Source organism: Macaca fascicularis, chromosome 3 (genome assembly GCF_037993035.2).
Source record: "Macaca fascicularis isolate 582-1 chromosome 3, T2T-MFA8v1.1".
In the NCBI taxonomy this organism is placed as follows: domain Eukaryota; kingdom Metazoa; phylum Chordata; class Mammalia; order Primates; family Cercopithecidae; genus Macaca; species Macaca fascicularis.
This window is the reverse complement of record NC_088377.1, coordinates 175,744,314-175,771,467: the sequence shown is the minus strand read 5'-3', so window position 1 is coordinate 175,771,467 and position 27,154 is coordinate 175,744,314. Positions and strand designations below refer to the sequence as shown.

The window sequence follows — 27,154 nt, the reverse complement described above, 5'->3', positions numbered from 1 at the left end:
CATAAATCAGCTTTCCATGTGTGCATGGATCTATTTCTGGGCTGTTATTTATTTTACTTGTCTATTTTAGTGGTGATACCAGCATTTTCAGATACATATTAAAATCAGATTATTAATTTCCACAAAAATGTGAGAATGTTTTTGACTGGATTGCTTTGAATGTATAGACCTAGTTGAAGAAAGCAGACATTTGTATAATATGGAGCCATGCAATCCATAAACATGGTCTATCTCTCCACTTTTTAGGTCTTTAATTTTTCTAGAAAATGTGTTTTACATTTTTCTGAGTAGAAGCATTGCACACCTTTTATTAATTTGTTTTTAAATATTTGACACTCTGGATGTTACCGAATATGTGTGTGTGTGTGTGTGTGTGTGTGTGTGTGTGTGTTTGTTTTTTGAGACAGAGTCTCCCTCTGTCACCCAGACTGGAGCGCAGTGGTGTGATCTCAGCTCACTGCAACCTCTAGTCTCCCAGGTTCAAGTGATTCTCATGCCCCAGCCTCCCATGTAGCTGGGACTACAGACATGTGCCACTACGCCTGGCTAATTTTTGTATTTTTAGTAGAGATGGGGTTTCACCATGTTAGCCAGGCTGGTTTCAAACTCCTGACATCAAGTGATCCTCTCATCTCAGCCTCCCAAAGTGCTGGGATTACAGACGTAGGTCACCGCACTCACCCTGAATATATATTTTTTAAAAATTAAATATATTTAAAATTATTGCTATTAGGTAGAAATTTATTTTTATATGTTTTATGTTTCTAATAATCTTGTCAAATGCATTTATTAACTATTTTCAAGCTTTACACCATTTATTTCTTGTTTATGCTTTATTGCACTGGCTATGACCTCTGATACCATGTTGAATTATTTATTTATTATTCTACTCCTTCCCCCAATTAGACTAAAAAAATACATTTCCTAATCTTCTTTTAGTATCATCCTAGAGATTAAAATATTTTCTTGACTCATCAAAATCTGATAATCTGATATTATTATAGTTACCCTCTTCTTAGACTTCAAATGCAAGGATTCTAAAACATTTCATCTCCATTTATATCCTTCTTGACTTACTATAATTGTTGTCATAAATTTAGTTTTATTTTTAATTTTTATATTTTAATTAAACTTTTTTATTGAGGTAAAATATACACATATAATTTACTGTCTTTACCATTTGTAGGTGTACAGTTCAGCGGTATTAAATACATTTACATTTTTCCCTTCATTCCACATATTTTAATTTTATACATTTTAATTCTATATATTGTTAAAGCCATTGCTGTTTTATACAGTCAACAACCCTTTAGATTTACTCATGTATTGCAGATTTACTCCTGTATTACCCTTTGTCTTGTTCTTCATTTTTTTCTCTATCTATGACGCTGTCTATCTGAAATCATTTTCATTCTGCCAAAAGAAAATTCTCTAGTGTTTCCTTTCATGTAGGCTTCCTGTGACAAATCCTGTTTCTTTGTCTGGAAATACCTTTAATTCACCTTCATTTTTGAATGATGTATTCACTGGGTACAAAATTCTAGGTTGGCAATAATTTATCACTTTAAAGATATTCTCTGTCTTCTTCCTTTCATGATATCTTTTGGAAAGTCAGCTGTTAACCTAATATTACTTTTTTGAAAGTAATTTTATCCCCTATGACTGCTCTTTAGATGTTTTCCTTTGTTTTTAATGTTAGTACAATATGATTTCAAAACAAATATGTGTCTAAGTTGGGTTTTTAAGATTTATTTAATCTATGGCTTGATGACTTTTATCAGGACCATAAAGTTTCAACCATTATCTCTTCAAATCTTGTTTCTGTTCCATTTCTTCTCTCCTTTTAGGATTCAATAACACATGTTAGAACTTCTCACATTTGCTTTATGTCTCTTACTCACTCTTCCACTGTATTTCCCATCTTATGTTTCTAAGATTTATTTTTCTTATCAACTTTTCAGTCTATTAATTCTCTCTTTAGCTGTGTCTAATGGGGTATCAATTTCAGTTACTGTTTTCCCCCAGGTTTTTACCATTTCCATTTAGTTAGTTTTTATTGTCTCCACTTTTGCTGAAATTTATATTTTTGTCTTATATCTTGGACATTATAAATACAGTCACATTAAAGTCTTGCTTTGATAACATCGATGCTTGAAGGCTTCAAAATATGTATTTAAAATCTGGAGGCTCTTGTAGGCCTGTTTCTATCATCTGGGGATTCTGTTATTTTTAGTTCAAGTTTTCCCATGTCCTTATGTGCCTAGTTATTTTTCATTATGCATTAGACAGTGTATTTACAACATTATTTATATATATTTTTTCTGCCATGGACCTAGGGACATCTGGGATCTTTTGAATATAATTTCAGGAATAAGAGTACTTTAACTGTGGCTCCTATGAAGTCCTGACTACTTTTTGTTCACCTTTACTCCAAGGTTGCAGCCCTTTGGTTACCAACCTAAAGAAAGCATCATTCACTAAGTTTACCTCCTTGATGGACCTCATATTTGATGTTATTGTCCTAGTTCCACAAGACTCTCAAAGTGTCAAGTCAGCCTTCAGCCATGTCTACCTCAATTAGCAAAGGTCCACAGGAGTAAGTGCCCTCTGGTACCAGGTTCACCTCTCAGGATCATCCTCCCCTAATTCCTGGCCAGATAAACTTTCTCTTATGTTTATTCTCTAATCCCTTCAAGTAGATATTTTTTTAATCCAGATTTTCTAGCTGTTCTCAGCAAGAAGGGTACTCCAAATTACCAGGTCTGCCTTTAGTGGAAGCAGAAGTTCAATTAACCACTTTTCAGGTATCTGAAGGTTCTTGGTGACACGGGGATGCCGATGATCCCCCAAAGGAGAGCTGCTGTTCTTGAATATAAAGAAGTACAGATGAGGGCCTGAGCCCTTCCTCACTCCCTGCCTATCATCACCGCCATAGCGACAACATTTGTTCTGTAGTCAATCATTTACAAAGAAGTTTCATATGGATTTGACACCATGACATTGTAAGATAGGTATTATTATTTCTCTGTATGTACTTTACAGAAGAGGAAATGGCATCTCATAGCAGATGAGTGGCTTTTGTAAGATCACCCAGTAGATGGCAAGGCTGTCACATTGATTCAAAAGTTAGTGCATTTTTCCTCTTGGGTCAAGAAAAATGGGTCAAGAAGCCAGTAGTTAAATGGAAATAGACATGAACATAGACCAAATACACACATAAACATGTACTTACCCAGCTAGTTATGACATGTGCCATATGTGACTACCAAGAAATAAGACTGGTTCCTTAAGACATACACAAAACCAGCCTCGTTATTTTGTAATCACAGCTCACACACATGTCACTGCACGCAATGGCCAAGGGAAGAGAGAATATTAGATTACAGAAGCAGTATGGACAAGGCCTCATGTACACAGTGAGTTTTGAGGTGGATTCGAGCAGGAGAGAAAGAATGCAATCTTTGACATAAGTGAGAATGGTGCTTCAGAGAAACAGAACCAGAAACAGAAACACACACACACACACACAGAGATGGGAATTGCTACCTTGTCCATCACTGTCAAAGCCCTCTTAATAGTTTGCAAAAGAAAATATAAATACATTAAATGTACACTTAAGACACCAAAAAGCACAAAAATGCCTTTTTTCTTTTGGATAATTTAAGATAAAGTTTTTTGACAAAGGCAGCTGCAATTACTTTCTTCCATCCACTAAAAAGTTCCAAAAAGACATGGAAATTTACCTTGGGAAGGCAAGAGAAGAAAAACAACATCTTCTCCTTCGGGTTGCAGTGAGGGGTATGTGAGACATCCTACACAAAAGCTCTTTCTAAATTATAAATGCTGCGTAAAGGCAATGTATGTTCTCTAACACACGTCATAATGTCTCACTGAAACTTCTGTTGTGATGGTCTTAAAAAGGTATATTGCTTGTTTTGCAGCATTATACCAGCTGTGCAAAAGGTTAACAACCCATGAGATCTCCTAAAATGGGATAAATACTTGCAAATTCCAAGAGCACTGAATCCATAATCTTTAAAAGAAAAATGAGGCACCAAACATAATCTTAGGTGAATTCACCCATACATATGACAAGAGCAATTCAGTTATTACATTTGCCCTAATTTCGTAAGAGTGAATCTGTTAGTTCTGAGGGGGTTTGATTTGCTTTTCTATGAAACTACCTTGTTACATTTGTATTTCCACCTAAACTACTAGCACTGAGAGGCACAGGCATCAGAACCTCAGGGCTCTGCAAATTACTACCATCGGGGGTCAGTAAATGCCACAGTGCTGACACTGGACACAACACAGGCTCCACACAGGCTTCCAGATGCTATGGATTATGGGGGCTGCTCAGTTTCTCGGGGAGGGGCACTGCAGGCAAGGAGCAATCCGGTGTCAAACTTCATGAAACTCTTTCCAGTAACAGGTGGCCTGGGATATCGGTCCTTTCCCCCATCAGTCATCACCAGGGTGGCCCCTTCCACTCTCACAGATTTTTTATCCTCTCTCCGGTTTCCCCATACTGTCTTCATTTTATATTAAAACGTTAGAACTGAATCACAGTTAAGAGCACAGAGTGGGTTTTTGTTTTTTGTTGTTGTTGTTTTTTTCCAGTTCTGTTCCCTTGTCCCCACCCCTTAGTACCTTATTGCCCTTGACCAGCGCTTTTTTTTTTTTTTTTTTTTTTTTTTTTTTGAGACGGAGTTTCACTCTTGCCCAGGCTAGAGTGCAGTGGCGCAATCTCCACTCACTGCAACCTCAGCCTCCTGGGTTCAAGCGATTCTCCTGCCTCAGCTTCCTGAATAGCGAGGACCACAAGCACACGCCACCACACCTGGCTAATGTTTTATATTTTTAGTACAGACAGGGTTTCACCATGTTAGCCAGGATGGTCTCGATCTCTTGACCTCATGATCCGCCCGACTCAGCCTCCCAAAGTACTTGGATTACAGGCGTGAGGACTGCTCCCAGCCGACCAGCACTCTCTTTAATTAGGCCCCACTATTTTCTAACAGGTGATATTTAGATTGGACTTTTTTTTTTTTTAACTTTTATTTTAAGTTCAGGGGTATATGTGCAGGTTTGTTAGGTGAACTTGTGTCATGGGGATTTGTTGTACAGATTATTTCATCATCCAGTTATCAAGCCTAGTATCCATTAGTTATTTTTGCTGATCATCTCCCTCCTCCCACCCTCCACCCTCTGAAGATCCCAGTGTGTGCTGTTCCCTTCTATGTGTCCATGTGTCCTCATCATTGATAAGTGAGAACATGTGGTGCTTGATTTTCTGATCCTGCATTAGTTTGCTAAGGACAATGGCCTCCATGTTCCTGCAAAGGACGTGATCTCCGAACACATTTAAATAAACCATGAATACCCATTAAGTGGAAGTGGGGTGCAAGTCAGTGGTGTGTGCTTCTGCCTATGAGTGTGAATCCAGCTGTGCGTCGGGACAGCTCACCTGGGAAATGGGCTGCCTCTGATTGTCAGGGCGCAGGCTTAACACTAAGGAATAAATAGGTGGACAGGATTTAGTGGCCTGAAGGTTTGCACTCTGGATTTCCATGTCCCAAGGGAACATTAAAACACTGATGCTGTATTTGAAAGTCCAAGAAGCATCAAGCCACACCATCCAAGAAGGCTGGAATACCAAGGGCAGAAGAGAAAGCTGTGGACTGATCTGGAAAGAGGTGGATTTCCCAGGACCAGAAGGACGGAGAGTGATAGGTTCCTCATGTAGAGGGAGCCTTACCTGTTGACTTCCACCCATTACCCCAGGTATAGCAAGATGTCAGGGGTAGGTATTAGGAAAAAACCTACTAGTTAGTTGGGCTCATTGACTCATGCCTGTAATTCCAGCACTTTGGGAGGCTGAAGAGAGACGATCACTTGGGGCCAGGAGTTCAAGGCCAGCCTATGCAACATGTGAAGACCCTGTCTCTACAAAATAAAAAAATAAAAGAAAAAAGCTACTAATAGTAGGAAAAGGTAGGATATGGAGAATACCAGGGCCACTGGCTCAGAATGGGATTTAGTGCCTTAGATAAGAAGCATGTCCATGGTAACCATGGTGGTTATTAAGCTAGACGCCCTTTTGCAATTTCCCAGGATGGTGGAACCCTCAGGATTCTTAAGCTTAATCCAAATATGGGGAGTGATCCACATTTCTAATGACATTTGATTTCCCACAAATCCTAGTGGGATGGGAACAATCCCAGATTTAATTAATTTTGGATAAATACGAGTTTCCTACACTCAGTATCATGGAACAAATTCATCTTATTTATAGATGTTTAGTGCACGCCGACTTACCCCCTGCTGCCTCTAAGAAGCCACAGCCTAAGCCACAGGTCATGCCTTCTGCCCTGCCACAGGTGACCAGACAGGCAGGCTAATATGACCTCCACGGCATGGCTTGAAAACTCAAGCTGGGTTGGGTAGATTCCCCTGCCTTCAGCAACTTGAATTAAAGAGATGGAAGGAAGTTGCTGGGAAGAATGAGCACAGAACCAAGAGGCCTGGACAGTCAGGGCTGGATGGCACATGAGAGCGTGCTCAAGCTAGTGGGAGCAAAGTCTGTGGGCGAGTGGAAGAGACCAGCCAGGAGAGAGAGGGCCACCACAGGCAGGAAATAGAAGCAGAGATACTGTTTCTTGCACCTAGAACACTCAAAACTATTATGACTCAGTAAGAGTAAACTGTATATAGCTATACTATATCTGTATATGCCCCAGCCTGAGACTTTTTGCCTGAAGTAATCAGTAATCAGTCTGATTCTTTTGACCACTGAACCATTGGCACTGAACACTGCCAATGGTTCTGACTTGATGCAACTATTTGTTTAGAACAGGCTATCCTTGGTGGGGCGTGGTGGCTCACACCTGTCATCCCAGCACTTTGGGAGGCTGAGGCAGGCCAATCACCTGAGGTTGGGAGTTCGAGACCAGCCTGACCAACACGGAGAAACCCCATCTCTACTAAAAATACAAAATTAGCTAGGTTTGGTGGTGCATGCCTGTAATCTCAGCTACTCGGGAGGCTGAGGCAGGAGAAGCACTTGAACCTAGGAGGCGGAGGCTGCAGTGAGTGGAGATTACACCATTGCACTCCAGCCTGGCAACAAGGGCAAAACTCTGTCTAAAAAAAAAAAAAAAAAAAAATCAACAACAACAAAAAACAGGCTAGCCTTAAGGAAACACAAACAAGGAACTGACAACCAAAACAAAAAGTTCTGTTGCTTCTGCAGCAAATTGCAATTGCAAGTAAGTCTCTGTATTCCCAGATCATCACATAAAAATGATTACAGATGGAAAACAAGTATGACCTAATCTGAATGCCGTGCCAATTTTGCATTCAATACTCCTGTGCGTGCTGCTTTCTCAAAACTTTCAAAGAATTAAGTTGGGACTAAGCGACGCGACGGGTTTAAGAAGTGCTAAGTTATAAAACACGGAATCTTTGAGTGGACTCACTTTTCAGGCTTGGCCCAAGAATACTCAAATTTATACCCTAGCAACAAGTTTTCCCTTGGAATACATCTTTCACTGCATTAATTTTCTTGTAATGCTTTTCTGTTCTTACTAAATGGAAGATTTGAACGTCAGAATTTTCACTGGGAGCCCGGGAGAAAGGTACTCACAGAATCTGATACTGAATATTCTACTTTTAGAACCAGTGTCTGTTCTCAGGGATGTACAAAGAGGCAACACCCTGTCTTCAGCTGACACTAGCGAGAGAATAATTTTGGGGAAATCTATTAGTCTCAAAATATTAAATCCTCTCTTTGTCTGACATTGTGTAGAGCCCAGTTGTTGCTTCCCCGCTTCTATCCCTCCCTTACCGCTGGTGTTTTTTTGGCTGAAAGTTTGGTCCATAATTTAACAAGGTAGTTTCTGTCTGTAGAATGCAGGAAATCACCAATATTCGAAGAACTATACTTTGTAGGATGCACTTCAGATTTCAGGTGGGATGTCTTACCATCTGGTAGGAGAAAAAAATAGGGTTTAAAATAAAAGGCATAATATAAAGGAAATTTCTGAAGGGATAGAAATGTTTTATATTTTTATTTGCCCAAACATAACAAGCTAGATACTTAAAGTCTGTGCATTTCAACTTTAAAATAAAATAAAAATATATCTTACAATAAAATAATAACTCACAATAATAAAGTCAGTCTGTAACACGTAATAGATATATCCTCTGAATATACCCAATACTTAATCAATTCAGGCTTATAAATAGAATCAAAAGAAGTAAACCATGTCAAAAACAGTGGCTTTTAGATAGTTAATTGAAAAATTACCCTTATGACTTTTCATTTGATGAAAGTCCAAGAGGCTAAAAGGAAAATAAACTATGCAATGCTAAGAGGCTTTGAAATAGAATAGAATGATGAGGCCACTGTTTTTGTTTTTTGGCTTTTTTTGAGAAGGAGTCTCACTCTGTCACCCAGGCTGGAGTGCAGTGGTGTGATCTCAGCTCACTGCAAGCTCCACCTCCCAGGTTCACGCCATTCTCCTGCCTCAGCCTCCTGAGTAGCTGGGACTACAGGTACCCACCACCACGCCCAGTTAATTTTTTGTATTTTTAGTAGAGATGGGGTTTCACCGTGTTAGCCAGGATGGTCTCGATCTCCTGACCTCGTGATCCGCCTGCCTCAGCCTCCCAAAGTGCTGGGATTATAGGCGTGAGCCACTGTGCCCAGCCTGAGGCCACTGTTTAACAGAATTTATTCATAAATAATATCTAATATTTCCTTTAAGATGTTAGAATGTTCAGAGACCTAGCATATAAGAATACTGTATCGGCCGGGCGCGGTGGCTCAAGCCTGTAATCCCAGCACTTTGGGAGGCCAAGACGGGCGGATCACGAGATCAGGAGATCGAGACCATCCTGGCTAACACGGTGAAACCCCGTCTCTACTAAAAAATACAAAAAACTAGCCGGGCGAGGTGGCGGGCGCCTGTAGTCCCAGCTACTCGGGAGGCTGAGGCAGGAGAATGGCGTGAACCCGGGAGGCGGAGCTTGCAGTGAGCTGAGATCCGGCCACTGCACTCCAGCCTGGGTGACAGCGCGAGACTCCGTCTCAAAAAAAAAAAAAAAAACAAAACAAAAAAAAAACAGAATACTGTATATATTTGTATTACTGCTCATTCACAGAGGGGCTAGGAGTAAATAGCTTTGGCTATATGGGAGCATCAACGCTTTCAGTAGTGTTGCTTTTAAAGTTGCTAAAATAAACGATATCCACATGTACCTTCAGTCAATACGATGGACTGAGCAGAAGCGGAAAACTACCCCCACCCAAAGATGAGAAAAACACTAATGTATAACATAAACTTGTTTTGTTTTTAATACATAGTAAGGCAGAAACCAAGAAAGAAAATTTTCTAGATACTACAAGTGTAGTGAAGGCTCGAAGTCAGAGGAGTGGGAATTGATGCTAAGAGGTCAGAGGGCATCGGGGGCTGAGGTTTGAACACGTGGTCTGAGAGGGGAAGCCACAGTCCCTGCATGCTTGGCATACAAGACCTGACTTGGCCAGGTACGATGGCTCACACCTGTCATCCCAGCACTTTGGGAGGCCGAGATTGGCGGAACACTTGAGCCCAGGAGTTTGAGACCAGCCTGGCCGACAGGGTGAAACTACTTCTCTACAAAAAATACAAAAATTAGCCTGATGTGGTGGTGTATGCCTGTTATCCCAGCTAATTGGGAGGCTAAGGTAGGAGGATCACTTGAGATCAGGAGGTAGAGGCTGCAGTGAGCCATGATTCTGCCACTGCACTCCAGCCTGGGTGACAGAGTGAGACCCTGCCTCAAAACAACGACGACCAAAAAAAAAAAAAAATGAAAAGAAGAAGAAGGAGCAGGAAGAAGGGAGGAGGAAGAAGGGAGAAGGGGAGGGAGGAGGAAGAAGGGAGGAGGGGAGGGAGGAAAAGAAGGAGGAGAGGAAAAGAAGGAGAAGGAGAATGAGAAGGAGGAGGAGAAGAAGGAGAAGAAGGAGGAGGAGGAGGAGACCTGCACTGTTTGAAAAGGTGACAAGTTGGAAAAGGGGTATCTGGAAATGTCAGTCCACAGACGTAGGGGCTTTGTCTGGGGACAGATTCTTACTTAACCAGATGATAGAAACACCTGTGGGAAATCAGACTCTACTTTGGTTTGGAATCCGAACTTGAACTTCACCCAAATTGTGTGGCAATCCCAAACCAATAACACAAGGTTAAAGTTGTTGCAGACAAGTACAAGTATTTAATCATGGTAACGAAGTCTAAAGTTCCACCTAGGCCCTGTCTTGAGAAAGGGAGCTTGAACAGATGCAACAAATGGGTGAGGACTATATCCAAAGAATTTCAGGTAATAGAACAATCTACAAAGGAATATTAAAGAAACTGTGTTTAATCACAAAGCGATAAAATGAAACGACTGTATGCAGAAGCATTCTCTGTTGAACCTCTGTGATAAAAGTCACTTGACCCACATTTATTGTGCACCTGCTATGTGCTGGCTGTTGCTCTGGATGCTGGGGATATAGCAGTAAATAAAAGTTCGTGACCTGTGGGGATTACATGCTAATATTGGAGTCAGACAAATAACACATTAAATAACGTCAGGTAATGACAAGTGTGATGAAGAAACAGAAAGCCGGATGAGGGGACAGCATGAGAGATGGCATGGTGGTCAGAGGAAGTCCACCTAAGGTGGTGACATCTGAACACATACTAAAAGGCATAAAGAAGAACCGCATTCAAACATCTGGGGGAAACTATGTGAGACCGGAAAAGTGGCTGGTATAAGAACGTAGATGTATCCTTAACATAACTGCATCACAGTAAAGAACTCAGTGTGGCTGAGGCAGAAACAGAGAGAGAGAGAGAGAGAGAGAGAGGAAGGAGGCGCATCCTGTGCTTATTTATCTTTTGGAAAAAACCCCTTGTCCTGTTGATGTCACTCTAAGTACAGAGCATTAGGAAAAAGACTAGATGAACTGGAACCATATCAATAAGATAGAATTTAAAGAAATAAAAGCTATATTCACTGAAATAATTTCCATAGAATAGATCCTACATAATATATAAAAGTTTATTCAAAATATAGTTTTTGTGTCCGGGTTCCTTTTTCCAGTTTTCTAAGACATAAGCTGTCTGTACTGTGGTGTAAACAAGTCAAGTTCCATCTGATGACACAATGCAGCTGTAATTCCAATAATTTAATGTCTTAGTGATTTCTCAGCAACAAAACATTCTGGGTAAAGATAATGTGTTTAGATTACTATTAAACTACATTGTAATACTACCACTTTAACGACTTGAACTCCTATAATAAAGAGTTTCATACAGTTCTTAATATATTGTCTAATGTCTTAATACATCAATGGACAAAAGAGCTTACTTCCCAATTTAAGGAGAAAACCATAATTACCAATGTTAGAACACCATGCAACAAATTTTCTTAATGTGATTTTATTCAAGCTATCTAAATTAAAGTCAACCTTGAGGCAACATTTTAAATATATATAAACTACTTTACAGTCCACAAAAAGAACCAAGTTCTTCAGTATATATGCTAGTTAAATTTCTTTAAATACCTGCAATGAAGCATAAATGAATTTAATGATCCAAGGCAGATTTTTAAAGTTATTTTATGGATTAGTATCATTACAAATGCAGGAAAATGTAAATGAAGTATCTGGAACAACTGGAACCACATTTCAAATTAATTCTAAATGGCTTAGATCTTTTATGTTAGACATACTCTTTTGAAGTCAAACAAATTAAAATAATATTTGTATAAAACATTTTAAAAGAATAAGCATAAAATCCAAACTAAACACCAAAAGCAGTAGAGGCCATGTACCTAAGAATAAAAGATTTGTACGTATATTTAACATTATATCATCAAACAGACTAAATAGGGCCATTTACTGCATTAAGGAAAGTTAAAAATAGAAGATGTTGATGATCTGGTATCACAGGCATGTAGCCAGGTCAATAATTAGTGATGAACTTACCATTTGGGGGTCAGATTATAAATATTTTGAAAAACAAAATCTCTATTTTAATGACAAGTGTTTCTACATTAATAAGATTTCTTATATAGCAAGGCAATTTAGTCATTCTCCTGTCCAAAAATATGACTGATTACTTTTCAATATGAGCTTTTGAGCTTTTGACATTTAAATAAAACCTTGCAAAAAAAAAAAATGTATCAACACTAGAGCTGATCTCTCTTTGAAAGCACTTAGAAATGGATGACTTGGAAACAGGCTTTAATTTAAAAAAAAAAAAAAAAGTCCTCAGATGCACAGACGACTTCAGAATCACTTATTTTTTTCCCCCACTCAAATGGGGCTTTGTAATCCCAGCACTTTGGGAGGCTGAGGCAGGCGGATCACTTGAGGTCAGGAGTTTGAGACCAGCCTGGCCAACATGGTGAAACTCCGTCTCTACTAAAACTATAAATATTAGCTGAACATGGTGGCATGTGCCTGTAATCCCAGGTACTCGGGAGGCTGAGGCAGGAGAATCACTTGAACCCGGGAGGTGGAGGTTGCAGTGAGCTGAGATCGTGCCACCGCACTCTAGACTCCAGCCTGGGAGTCCTCCAGGCTGGACTCCATCTAAAAACAACAACAACAACAACAACAACAAAACCATATAGCAAGGGTTTTTCTTTAAAAAAAAAAAAAAAAGGAAAACTAACAAGAATTATTCATACCTACAATGATTAAATGCATATATACATATGATGTAAATACCTGTAAAGTTAAAATCTCTATAAGTCTTGATACTGAAATATGTAATCACAAAAAAGAGCTTAAAAGAAAACACAATAATCTGCTATCAAATTTTAAATATTTTTAATATGATAGATAATTTGTAGTGGAAAATTAAGACAAAAGTTTAGTTTATTAGGAAGTGCTATCACAAAACTAAAGGTGGCAAAAGAAGCTATTTTTCTAGGACAGAATTACATCTTAAAAGTCTTGTCTATCTGTGCTTCTAAGAAAAGAATAATATCAACTAGAAAAATAATAATTTTGCATAGTATCCATGATAATTTTCCATAGCAAAATAAACTTTTAGAGTAGAAAACTAACATAAGTCCAAGGAAATACAGTACTAATGTTGTAGTCACGTTATATAAGGTAAAGTGAATACATTTATTAAACTATGCTAACAGTGAAGTGCTATATTCTTGAGTGTCTAATCAAAGAAATAGTTAAACAAAAACAACTTCTATATCAAGAAAAAGGAAAACATACACATTTACATTCATAAGAGCAAATAAAGTACAAAAATGTTCTTTTCCAGTAAACTTCATACATTGTAATGTCTTCAGTGGAGGTGAACTAATAGGTCAATATTTGGGCCTTGCATCAAGAATGTTCCAATTAAAACATAGAGCAATAAGGCCCAGAATTCCAAAAAAAAACAAAAAAAAAGGATGAGTATATAATGAAGTAGTTAGTTGACACTTTAAAGAAGTAAAACACATAGAACAGGTAAATTTCAAGAGTGAAAACTTGCTACATACGATCTGCATTAATATAGAAGAATTTGGGAAAGAAAAGAGGAAAAGGGTAGCAATGACTGGCAGAAAACAGGATATACATCATCAGGAAGCTTCAATACACACTAAAGACTTCCTTTCCTTCTACTAACATGTTCAAATAACTGTATTTCTGATGGGATTTCCACCCAATCCCACACCCTAAGCATGATCTTTGATTGCTAAGGGCTTATCCTTCAAGAATAACATCTTTTTCAAAGATGTTACTTCATTGGTCACTTTCTCCAGCAAAAACATTCTCTGTCTTTCTTCACTTTGCTTTTCTATTTTTATCCTAGGACACCGAGGGGGTATAGATCTGGTAATTGTAGAAGCTGGTCTTTGTCTCAACTGAGTCTCAAAGAGAAAATAAAATATCTACTATCTGGACCAGTGACTTGACAGCATTCACTATCTAACCAATCTGAAACCCAGAATATAAATGATCTTGATTTTATCAATAATGAAATCATAGTAAAAATAATAGATAGCATTTATTGAGCATGTACTATGTGCCAGGTGTTACTACAGGTCTTTCATGTGTGGATCACATGGACATTCATAATAATCTCAGAACTGATGTTTCCCTACTCACTTCTCCAAACTGCAATGCTCCCTATGAATGCCCATTGACAAACCTCTTGGTCTTCGTAATATTTTGCTCAACTACAATTTCTTTCCAATATTACTCTAATCTTACATTCCTAAATTAAATCAAGGTTGTCACATTTTTAAAAAAGGATTTCCACAAAGACCATCTCATTTACCAAATATTTCCACCCAGCTTGAACAGTGTCATCATCTTTCAATGAACAGGAAATGCAAACATTTTTGCTGCTTTCATGTTAATATGAACACACACTACTCATAGAAGCACTTACTGTGAGCTAGATATTGTTCTGGGTGGTTTCCAGTATACTAACTCATTTAATCCCCCTAAAAACACTGAGGTAGGTACTATTATTACCTCCATTTTATACATGAGAACTCTGAAACTTGCCCAAGGTCACATGGCTAGATTGTAATGCAACTGGAATTTTCAAGGATTATTTTGAATTTTAGTGTTACCTGCAATCATGAATTTCTAAGGTTACAATCTGTAATAAAAGGTCTTCAGCTTTTGCAAATCATGACTGCACTCTCATAATCAGTTTTAAGATTAGAGGTTTGATCTTGTAACACCATTTATCTGTCATCAACACAGAAATGGTTAGGCCGTTCTTATCCTCTTCTCTGAATGCCTGGTCAATACAGAAAAGTGATTTCTAGAATTATGTCTTTCAAATTGGACTACGCAATTAAATTCATTTACAGACACACTGTGCTACATACTATATAAATAGTGCAATTATCTGAAGTGGAAATTGGTGGATCTTTTATGGTAATTAGATGATTTTCAGACTTGTCATGGAGCAAAAGGCAAGGAAGTAAGCTGATCAAGATTGTTCTGAAGTGCCTTTAAAAAAAAAAAAAAAAAGCTCTATATAAAATGTATGCATATGAATTTTGGATGTATCTTATCCTGAGCCCCAACACTGAAAAAGAACATAACTGCCAATACACCAGATCCTTGTCCCAGAGCAGAATTCAGTATAAATGATGTCAACCCATCCAACCTCACTTGAAGGCAACCAGAGCAGGGGGGCAGTCTGGTAACAGGCCTCCAAGTAAGGACAACATCAAAGCAAAGCTCTAGGGCACTCAGTGCAGTGTTTTCCAAACTGCAGGTTGCAAACAAAATTGTGAAATCAATTTAGGAGGCCACGACCAGAATATTAAAAATTGAAATTCAGCACCATAGAAAATATCAGTCATCTATCACCATAGTAAGGGTGTTTTATGACACTTTTTTTTTTTTTTTTTGCCAGGTATGTATGTGTTTACTGGGTCACGATATTGTAACATGTATACTTCTAATTATGGATCTTGGTCAATAAAACTTTGAAAGCCACATATCTAAGGAATACTAAGTACATGTAATTTTCTAGTACTAAGCACTACATTTAATAAAACAGGATTCCTCATAACAAACAAATGGAGCCAGTTGCAGTAAGTGGATCTTAGATCATAAAATGAACCTTACATTTTAGCCAGTCCAACTAATCACCCAACATATGAAGACTTTCTGTAAGATTCCCATAACAGAGCATCTAACTTCTGGAGCAAGTCAGTCTGTTCCTCTGCAAATCACCTCTAACTCTTAGAAAGTTCATGATGTCAAATCAAAACAGAATGTAAGGCTATTGCTTTCGCATGACAGTTCTTCAAAGTGTGTGTGTGTGTGTGTGTGTGTGTTTAAATTTAATTCTATATAACTTTTTCTGAATAAACATAGGTCATGGTAAAAAATTTTTTAAAAATACTAAAAAGCATAGATGGGAAAATAAAAATTATGCAGAATCCATAATCCAGAGCTAATAACTAGAGCCATCCTGGCTCTACCTCCTTAACCTGCTTTCTACTTGCTATGCAATAGTTTCCTCCAATTAAATATTCTTCTACGACATGATTATAATGACATCATAACATTCCAGCATATAGTTATACCATAACTTATTTCTAAAATCCCATTAGATAGCTAGATTATTTCTAGATTTTATCATAAAAAAACACTACAATGAACATCCCTGCACATAAGCGATTTCCTTACAATAATCGTCAGATTCGCATTACTAGACTGAAGATATACAAAATGTTAAGGCTTTGACAGAAAATTGTAAAACGTGTCCCAGAAAACTTGTGCCAATTGACTTTCTCTCCTGAGACATAGAAAGTGCCTTTACCCACAGCCTCGCCAACAGTAGACATTAAGTTGTTTTTCATCTGCCAATTCAGTACAAAAAAAAAAGTATCCTGTTTTAACTTATAATGAGATTAAATACGTTTTGACATATCCATTGGACATTTTTATTTCCTCTTCTGTGAATTTCCCAATCATGCCCTTTGTTCAATTATCTTTTGAGGTTTTGGAAATAACTGATTTATCTCTTTAAATATTTGAGGAAGGCTTTCATGCCAAGAGGCACTATTATCTCCATTGATTTGAATATTAGGTGCCGGTCTTCTTTAAAGGAGTTAAAGATGGTATTACTAACGTAGTAACTATAAGCCACAATGTTTTTTTGCTCCTATAAAGATCACCTTGCTGAACAATATATCAAATGGGAATGATAGGAACTTTGCAAATATAGATGGAAAATGGCAAATTTTAAACATTGTTATTCTATGTGTAAAAATCAGAGGTTTCCCTTATACCAAGAAAATCAATAATAGCACTAAAGACCTCTTGTTGATACTCTTTTCCACTCCTTTCCTCCGACCACAAAGAAAATGTTGTCCAGTTCCATTGAGTCTAAGACATTAGGAATGTATACTACCAAAACAATAACAGAAACACAAAGAAGTGATAACAAAAATTTGGCTTATCACTTCCCTTTTGTACCCTAATGGAAATGCAACCACAAATGCCTTCAGGAGCTTCAGAAACAGGCGCCCAAAGAGGAAAATTATACATTTCTAAAAGTAATTTTAAATTTGGAAATTCTTCACCTAAATGAGACATGGACAACTCTAAAGTGCTGCACACCCACCTCATAGAAAATGAGTAATTATCTTAATTTTCTTCCTCTCTTGCACAATCTGCCCTCCCCGACATCCAAGCTAAATATTTACCTAATTTGACAATTCCTACCCCACAGCCTTGTTTCAGGCCTAACTTCTTTTCTGGACTACAGCAATAACTTCCCTGCCACTCCTCCTGCTTCCTGTATTGCTCTTCTCAAATTCATCCTCTATACCCCCTCCAGACAGATGCCTCTCAGATACAAATTCAGTGGCTCCCATTGTTAAAGATCAAGTTTCCAAGCTCTTTGGCGTAGCACAAAAGGGACTTTGGATCTATATAGACCTACACCTCTCCTGGCATTCGGGTCCTTAGAAGATGCTATGCCTGCGCGTGCCTCTGCTTAGGCATACATGGTTCCTTAAGAAAACTTCCTCTCCCCATCAGTCTGCTGACTAATTCTGCAACCGCAAAGACTAAGCCGAAGGCTGACCTTCTCTTTGAAGTGTTTCCTGATCCAATGTTTGTATCCCAGGCCAAATTCAGTGTCCTTCCTTGGTATTCTTATGACAGTCTGGAAAAGTTAACAAATGGATTTTCCTGTCTGTAGGATGCAAAATATAGCCTAGCACGCTGTGGGGCCTTCAGTTGCCCTAATCACATGGCATTATTAATATAATGAACCCTCTTATCTATCTCCCTTGATAAAAGACAAAGCTTCTTGAAGTATCCTCATCACCTCACCTTATCTAGCAACCATCAGTGTCTGGCACATAGGGTGTGCTCAATAAATGCTTGTTGGATGAATGAACTTTTAGTAAAAATAAACACACTTTTAGTAAAAATAAATAAATGAAATAAATGATATGTTTTCTACAGTTACTGTATTATTTTTATCATGGACAAATCAGATAAATCAGAGGGTAATTACTGGCATTATATATGCTTTTCATTTTGCCAGAGGGGATTTCTATATCCTGGATTTCTAAAATATCAATTTCTTTTACTGCCCTTGAAATAACATTTGAAATTCATAGTTTCTCAGACACCTCTCTTTTGTGTAAGATAACATACATTTACAAAGGCATTTAATCATCAGTTACATTTTTAAATATGAGATACCAACCACAGTTTAGCATGCTGCTGTGTACACAGTAAGTGGTCAATAGATATCCTGTAGCTTTTTAAGAGTCACATCTTGGGTTGTCTGTTTTGGTCACAATTATCCTCTTTTTGGGTGGAGTATAGTGTCCATACATAGGAGTTGGTTCAATAGGTATGTCTAAAGGTAACCCTGGTCCCTGCCAGAGTAGATTGGTTTGAGAACGAGTGCCTAAACCAAGCTAGGCCAACAAGACTTTCTCTGGATTAGGATTAATGAACATTCATTCAAATTAATCTCTTTACAGTAGTGGGAGCTTCCAGAGGTAAAATCAGATGTGGGCTTGAGGGCTGCTGGTGGCCTTGTTCCCCGACATGTGCAGAAACTGAAAGAGTCATTTGTAGTCCAAAGAATGAAGCCAACATGGAGAAAGAAACAGAGATGAGAAGTGGTGAGAGTCCTAGACCAGAGTCCAGGAGATGACTAGAGTCCTGGTTACGTTCCACAACTGGCCCCCAGTCTCCCTGAGACCTGCTGTAGCCCTGCCCTTCCCATAGTTTGGTCATACGAAATCTCCTACTCCCTTCTAATAGAGTCACACAAGCTGGCTTAGAGTGGACTTCTATCATTTGCCAGCGAAAGAATCCTGATGGTATGAATAAACGAGCAACTGATTCACTTAAATGTTCTCCCATTAATTCTTTTAATTGATTCAACCAGATGGTTTGGCATAATAAAGGCATGGGCTAATTTACATGAGATTTCTATTCAGAGATAGTAGGAAGGTATTCATTTTGAAATACATTTCAAGCAAAATAAGTTTCAGGCAACATATTGCCAAGACAAATCTGAAGCATTTGATCACAGCATCACGCATGCAAAATATGTCCTCTTCCCTACAGAAGATTCCCACAAGTTAACTGTAGGTTTGGAATCTCCAGGAACAGCAAAGGCTTCCTGTCTCAAGAGTTCTTTTTGCTTTGGAACTCCTCAATAATGCAAGAGGGATAAGAGGATTTTCTAGAAGTCTAGAAGCGAATTTTCCTTATGCAGGGAACAAAACTTAATGGCAATATGGCCCTGCTTCAGTCAGAGTTGGAACTCAGGTTGGATTTGTGTCTGGACACAAAGGCTACTTGCTGGCACCAGCCTTCCAGAACAGCTGAATTTGGTGGCAGCAGCTGATCAAGCCGCATCCCTCTGGGACAGCTGCTCTTCCAGGCGTGACAGCAACAGCAGAAGAGGCACAGGAGTGCAGATTGGCTGCCTTCTAGGAATCCAAGGTTTGGACAGCACTGACCAGCCCCTCCACCTATGCTGACCATGGGTTCAGGAGGAAGCCAGTGTGGAGACTCACAGCACCCAGCCATAGCTGGTCGTTCTCTGACAGTACTGCCTTGGGGTTCCCAGACCTTAATGAGCAGGTGGCTCCAGGGATGGCTTAAACCTTGGTGCGCTGACTGCCACTGGTGTTCAATCTTCCCTTCCAGCTGCCCTGCTCCACAGCAGACACCTGGTTCTGGGGAGTGACGGGGCTTTTGTCCTGTGGCACTGCCCCATGTTTTCAGGTTTGCTTCTCTTTGGTTTGCTGCTTGGAATCAAGTGCATTGTGCCTTTGGACAGAGCTCTCTCTGGCCTGACCTCTCCCTGATGGGCTGGTGTGTCTTTGACAGGCTGCTGGGTTGGAGGCTCACTGTCCTGCTCTGGGGGTTGCGAAGCAATGTCTCTCCTCTGAGACCCGCCCTTTCGATGAACCTGTCCCTTTCTCCCTGGATGCTCCAAGGAGCTGAACTATCCTGTAGTGACTCCGCAGGGGCCTCTTCCCTCTGGAGGGGTCTCCCGGGTGAGGGCTGCCTCTTCTGAGCTGGCCGATCGCCGTTGACGGGAGTTTTATTTTCTTGAGATAATCCTCTAAAAATCTCTCTTCCAAGACGGCCCTGGTTTGGACACATCTACATTCCAAGGCAGGTCATTTGTGGGGAGGTCGGTATGGGCTCTTTTTCTGGAATTATGTTGTTTTTTATCTTCTTGTAATTGGGGGTCTCTAGGTGATGACTGGGCATGGGGGGGCTCAGGAATTTCTGGTGTATGGAATTTGCTTCTCTGGTTGCTCGGATCTCCCGAGTTTGTAACAGTTATACACTGAAATACTAGCTTAGACAAGAAACAAGAGAAGGGCTGGGGTTGGGACGGTCGGGCACCATGGCGGGAGCTGGCTGACGGAGGGGTTCTAGCTGCGAGGCTGGCTGGTGGCTCCCAGGCGGTGCCTCTTCCAGAGGTGCCAGTCCTCCAGCCGTCCCTTTCTGGATGGGGAGTTTTTTTTTCCTAACCCCTGTCTGCTGAAGTGGCCCCTGGTTGTGGGGTGAGGCCTGCATGTCTGGAATCCTCCTCCTGGAGGAGCCGCCTGCTTGGGGAGCTTTCCTTTCCTTTGCAGGCCTTGGATCGGGCTGAGCCCCCGAGCTCTGGGGCAGCCCTGGCTCCGGGAGAGGAGCAGGAATGCGAGGGAGTCTCACTTTCTGAGCCGCCTCCTCCAGGGCGGGACTGAGGATGCGCGGTGCTGCTTGCTCCTGGCTGGGGGGACTGATAAGAGGGAGTTTCACCTCACTGACCTTCTCTTCCTGGACTTGCTGAGGACTGTGGGCTGCCTGGGGGTTCAGATTTGGTGGTGGTTTTGAGTGCGGAGGGCTGATGGGAGGAAGTTTACTGGTGTCTGCTTCCCGGGTTGGTGGAGGCCTGGGAGAGGGAGTCATGGTTTGATCAGAGGTTGTTCCTAAAGCCTCTTCCCTGCTGGGCGATAGGAGTTTGAGTGTGGGCCTCCTGCTCTGCAGGGGAGCCAGCACCTGAGGCTGGGGCAGCCGAGTGGGAGCCAGCCGGATTCTAGAGAGCAAGGTCCCTGGGGCTTCCCAGGCCTGGGGCTGCTTGGTATCTGTTGCTAAGTCTTGGGGATGTGGCAGTTCTGGGTGAGGCTTACTGACCCGGATGGCTTCTGATTTGGAGGTTTCCTCCTTCAGAGCTTGCTGAGAATCTCCAGCAAGTTTCTGCACCACCTCAGGGTGGGAAGAATCTTTTGGAGGATCATGGTGGGAACTGCTGGGTAGATGTTCGTCTGACTCAGTTTCCTCATCCTGAATTCTCTGAGGGCTGAGGGGAGTGGGGCCAGGTGCCTGTGGAGGTTCAGACAGAGGAGGGCCACTGGGGGTTACCTGGGCCTCCCCTGACTCCTCATCCTGGCCTGGCTGAGGGCCGCCGGACAGGGGAGGGGAAGGGTGCGCAGGAGGCGCCAGGGTAGGGGTGATGGGAGACTGCCCCATCTCACTGGCTTTCACCTCGGGGACATCTGTCTCAGCGGCTATCTGTTTTAGAGGAAGATGTGATTGTTGGACATCCTCTTCTGTCGGGTTTAGGGATAGGTCCTGGGCCTGCTGAGGAAGACCCAGTGCCGATGAACTGAGGTGTTGAGGGGGCTCAGGATTGAGATGGCTGTTAGGAGAAAGCTCTTTTTGATGGGTTTCTCCATCCTGAGCCCGCGGTTGGTTCTGGGCAGGAGTTAGGCTCTGATTTTCTAGGTTCTTGGCATGAATTTGCATTCCAGAGAGATGCTCTGTCATCTGGCCATCTGCTTGCAGTTTTGCCAAGCGCCTGGGAGATGGAACCAGGTGTGCTGGTACCCCAGAGAGAGTCTTCTTGCTAGAGGGAGCTCCTGCTTTAATATAAAAAGAAGTTGACTATAAACAGAAGTTAACTAACTGCTTAGAAATTAATAAGAAAAACATCTTTTCCCCATTAGATGCACATAGGCCCTTGAAAGGAATAAAATTACACATATAGGAGAACTAAACCTTCCCTTCTCCTTGAAGATACTAAGTGTCTATAATTCTCTTATTTTGTGGAACTTAGAACAATTTTAGTCAACTGAAAACATCAACTTCAATGAATAAACATAAGAGGTTTATGTCTGGTTCTCATTCACAGAACCAAAATTTACATCCAGGTTTGTGGGTGGTGAGACATTTTCCAAGTGAATGAGATTTTAAATTTATACCAACTTAGAGTATCAGTGCTGCTTTTGATGGTAGAAACTAGAGGATGCACATCCAAGCCAGATGAAGTCTCACTGGTTTGTTTCCTTGTTTAACGGCAGCCCCCTTATATAAGCCGTGAGCTCTGTGAAGCGTTATGTCTGGTCACCAATACCTGGCAAAGGGGCAGGAACTGAGGATATGGGTGATGAATGCAAGAAGGAAGGAAAGAATCAGCGTGACAGAATCACAAGGCACCATGGCTCAGAGCAGCTGTTCCTGAGGACCCCCATCCAGGCTGCTATCCCCCCACTCACATCCCCAGGCCTCCCCTTGGACTTCCACATCTACCTTGCCTTCAAAAATGGCTCTCAGAGGCCACTAGCAATGCTGGTGTTGCAGAGAGGGGGTCCTCCTCCATTCACCATGACACCAAGTTCTCAGAATGACTGATCTCTGGGACAGTCTCACAGATGCCATCATCCAGCAGGCACTCGTTCAGTGAACTTGTTCACTACATGGATTCTGGGGGCCCAAATACCGTCTTACCCCAGTCCTAAGGACATAGCTCTGAAATGTGGAGTGGTCAGAGGTGGTACACCAGTCTGGAACAGCCTTGAAGAAGCTAGTTTCAGCTCACTTTGGGGGAGATCTGACCCTGGAACAGCCTTGAAGAAGCTCGTTTCAGCTCACTTTGGGGGAGATCTGATACTCAGAGACTCCAACCCAAATCAGACCTCTGAGGTGACCCAGAGTGATCCATTCCCCAGAGGTAAACCAGGCTCCCAGCCCCCGATCCCCTCCACTGACGCAGATGAGCTTGCACTGCTGGGTTCTCACTGAGCCCCTAGTCTGGACACGCACCCTTTGCATCCTATCAAACTGGTGTTCTCTAGGGAGAGGGTGGGACAGGTGGGAGCAAAGAAAGGCATCCCTCGGTGTGGTTTCTGAGGGGATGTCCTGTTCATCATTTGGAACTCCCTAGTTTATAACAGCTATAAACTGAAATACTAGCTTGGACAAGAAACAGGGTTAAATTGAAAAATTAAACTGTGAAAATATCAAGAATAGGCAAACTCATAGAGAAAAGAAAGTAGATTCGAAGTTACCAGGAGTTGAGGGGAGTAACAGTTTAATGGGTATAGAGTTTCTGTTTGGGGTAATGACAAATTTTGGAAACACGTATTGGTGATGGTTATACAACACTGAGAATGTAATTAGTACCACTGAATTGTACACTTAAATGGTTAAATTTTAAAACATACAATTTTATGTTATGGTATGCTTTTTAACCAAAATATAAAAGTAATTTTAAAAGGTAGAAAAATATCAGAACAGTGAAATCCTGTGCTAAAGCTTCTTTTGCTCCTTAATCTCTTGGTTTACTGTAATCAGACATACAAGGATGTGTTCCCTACTTTTACAATTTAACAATTGACATAACTTGGCAAATCATACCAGGCCTTTTATTAAAGATAAAGGGAAACTTTATGGACTAGTCAACTGCTCAGTTCTCCTCTGTTTGACTCATCATAACCATCATCATTTCTTTCTACCATTAGTCAGAATAATGATTTGCAAATATAATTTTATTTTATGATCTATATAGCAAGAACTCAGGGTGATAGTTGGTCCAGCTTTCTAAAAACTTTACTGGAAGCACTAACTATCCCAGAAGTAGGTTGTTTAGAGACAAATGGAAAGAAAGACATCCCTTAATACTGAGTTGTGAATATAGTTTTTTCCTTATTTTATATAAACTATTTTATTTATTTGTGCTTTTTAAGTTTTTGGGTATTAGAAATAAATGTTATTCACATTACAATAGGGAAAATAAGATGTGTGTGTATATATATAACATATATATAAACATATATATAACATATATATAGTTTTTATTTTATTTTATTTTATTTTTTTTTGAGATGGAGTCTCACTCTGTCGCCAGGCTGGAGTGCAGTGCTGCGATATCAGCTCATTGCAACTTCTGACTCCCTGGTTCAAGCAATTCTCCTGCCTCAGCCTCCCTAGTAGCTGGGATTATAGGCACACACCACCACACCCAGCTAATTTTTGTATTTTTAGTAGAGACTAGGTTTCTCCTTGTTGGCCAGGATGGTCTCAACCTCCTGACCTCATGATCTGCCCGCCTCTGCCTCCCAAAGTGCTGAGATTACAGGCATGAGCCATCGGGCCTGGTCAATATATATTTTAAATTAAGGGGATATCTGAAGATTTCAAGGGTTTATGATCACTGTGTACCTAAAGTTACTATTTTATACATGCATTAAGTGAAAATTCAATTAATCCATCCATTGGTGAAAGTTGACATTTCTGGGTCCAGGCTGAAAGATGCTGTACTCAGAACTGATAAACCTTGCACTTCCTTTTATCACTCTGTTCCATTCTCATTGTTAAGAGTAGAAATTCAGCTTGTATTCTTAGTTAAAAATTAGCAATGTAAAATTACAAAACATAAAGCTATGTATTACTACTTCAGATATCTGGGAATAATTTTCAGTTTGCATTGATACAGGATTACCACTTTAAGAAATACAATGGTGTTGGTCATAAGATTTCTGTTTGTACTGATGCCTAATCCAATTGGGAAAAACCTCAGCTCTGGACAGCCAGATTCTAATAGTGCACCATGACATTATATATAGGTTTTTATTTTAAGAAATTGGAGCTCAAAATTATTTCTCCAATCAAGTTAATGGTTATTGGTTAGATTTAGAATAGAAAACCAAGGCTTCATATTTCTAGTCCAGTTTTCTAATTGCTCAGAAAAGCTGTCTCACAGAATCGTAAATATTTTTTATTTCAATTTCTTCCTTTTGACAGCTTAATTATTTTTTAAAAAATTCATTATACTAAAACTATTGTTTATTTCTAGAGGTCCCATTTATATGAGTAATGTGTTTATACACATATATCTAAATTATAGAACTTAAAATCAGAGTGACCCAGCTCAGAGCAGGAGCAATGAGGTGAAGCACCAGCTGGGCACATGACTGTGACTCTGCTGGGGCTCTGGGTCCCTTCCTGGGGAGTACTGATGAGATGTGAGGCCAGCTGGACTTCCTGGGTCAAGTGGGGACTTGGGGAACTTTCCTGTCTTACAAGAGGATTGTAAAACACACCAATAAGTGCTCTGTAAAATGCACCAATTGGCAGGATTCTAAAAGTAGCCAATCGCAGGGAGGATTGAAAAAAGGGCACTCTGATAGGACAGAAAGGGAACATGGGAGGGGACAAATAAGGGAATAAAAGCTGTCCACCCCCACCAGCAGTGGCAACCCACTGGGGTCCACTTCCATGCCGTGGACACTTTGTCCTTTCGCTCTTCACAATAAACCTTGCTACCCCTCACTCTTTGGGTCCGTACCATCTTTAAGGGCTGTAACACTCACCATTAAGGTCCACAGCTCTACTCGAAGTCAGCGAGACCGCGAACCCACCTGCAGGAACCAACTCCAGACACACTGACACTTGTTTTAAGGTAATTATGGTTGTCCCCACTCTCGTGTACTGAACCTGTAAACATCTGGCCCCAACTCCTTGGCACCTTGTTCACAGCCCTGAGACTCAGGAAGAACATCGGCTCTCCTTCTTGTCCCACTAGAGACATCATTAAATGTGTATTAATAAGGACCATGGCCATTAGAACTTTTTAGATACTCACTTGAATAATGTCTGGCCTCTACAATGTTACTTTATGTGCAAGCTTATCCTTAAACCCACAAGTGGAAAAAGTAACTTCCTCAGCAAATTAATTGTCTAGATAAGATAAAGTGGTTGGCTTCAGAAAACACATTGTATTTCAAAATACTAAACATGCCAAAAAAACAAAGGGGCCTTGAGGCTAGTGATTTGATACATTAATTACAAATCTGCCTACCTACCTTTTAAAGATGGAATTCTATTAGTCAATAACTAGATGGCTCAGTTTCAGTTATGAAATGTAACTGAAAGCTATCACATTTTTACAAATTCAGTAATTCACACTTTTCATTAAATCAGCCAAGCCTGACCTCATTAGTCCAAATAAATAAAATTTCATTATACCTGTTAAAATCAAAGTCTATTTTTCTATGCACACATTATCTGGTCTATTAATTTACCAAATGGCAACTGCACCCAATAGCCAGTGTTCCTGATAGTTGTAGAATAAGAAAAGATACAGAGATGGACTCTCACTGGCTGTTGAGGCAAAGTCTTGTTCAAGCCCCACTAATTAGTGGCAATCTCAGATTGAGAAACACACTGTTCTCAGTGACTCAGAGCTGGTCAGGCTCAGGGGGGACTGATTCATGTTTATCCAAACCCACAAGAGGCTGATTTAAAAGCCAGTACACCAATTAATTAATTTACAATGGAGACAAGCCTGGCTCAGGGATCAGGGCAGGGTGAGTAACGTAGGGTACAGCCTCCACAGGAGCAGGTCCACCTGATGGGACCAAATTAAAGATCAGAAGGTTGCTTGATTAGCAAAGAATTAAGGCAAGGGGAGCCCGATTTCCTCAAGAGAAACTTCTACTGAGCTACAGAAGCCTCATTAGGTACACTACACAGTCCTTCTCCATAGAGATGGCTTTCTAAAGAACCAACGCCCAGTGCCGAGATTCCGAGCAGGGCTGGATAAATACACTGACACGCTCCTAATCTAATGTCCCCCAATCCTCCCTTCGTAGACTGAGCATAGTCCTCCAGTCCTCCATTCCTGTCTATTTTCAGACAGGTCAGACTTTGTCCAGGAACATTCTAGTCAGCAGGTCATACCCTGGTCACTTCATCTCCTATAGACATATGGAGAAGGAAATTCTCAGCCATTATCTGTTGATTTTTACCAGTTTCACATTGACCTCATTCCAAAACACCAGGGCCCTCAACCTGGGAGAAGTGTGCAAAATT

At 40.5% G+C, this 27,154-nt stretch overlaps 1 protein-coding gene across 2 annotated transcripts in view; it reads right to left on the bottom strand.

Moving 5' to 3' along the window:
- LRGUK (leucine rich repeats and guanylate kinase domain containing) overlaps window positions 1-27,154 on the bottom strand; it is a 129,026-nt gene that overhangs the window by 25,336 nt on the left and 76,536 nt on the right. The window contains exon 16 of one of the 2 annotated variants that reach the window (XM_005550807.5): window positions 7,847-7,986. In XM_005550807.5, coding sequence (XP_005550864.3) covers window positions 7,847-7,986 — 140 coding nt within the window. Of the gene's footprint in view, window positions 1-7,846; window positions 7,987-15,409; window positions 21,925-27,154 lie in introns of those variants that run through there. The other variant, XM_045388333.3, reaches the window with a different exon arrangement.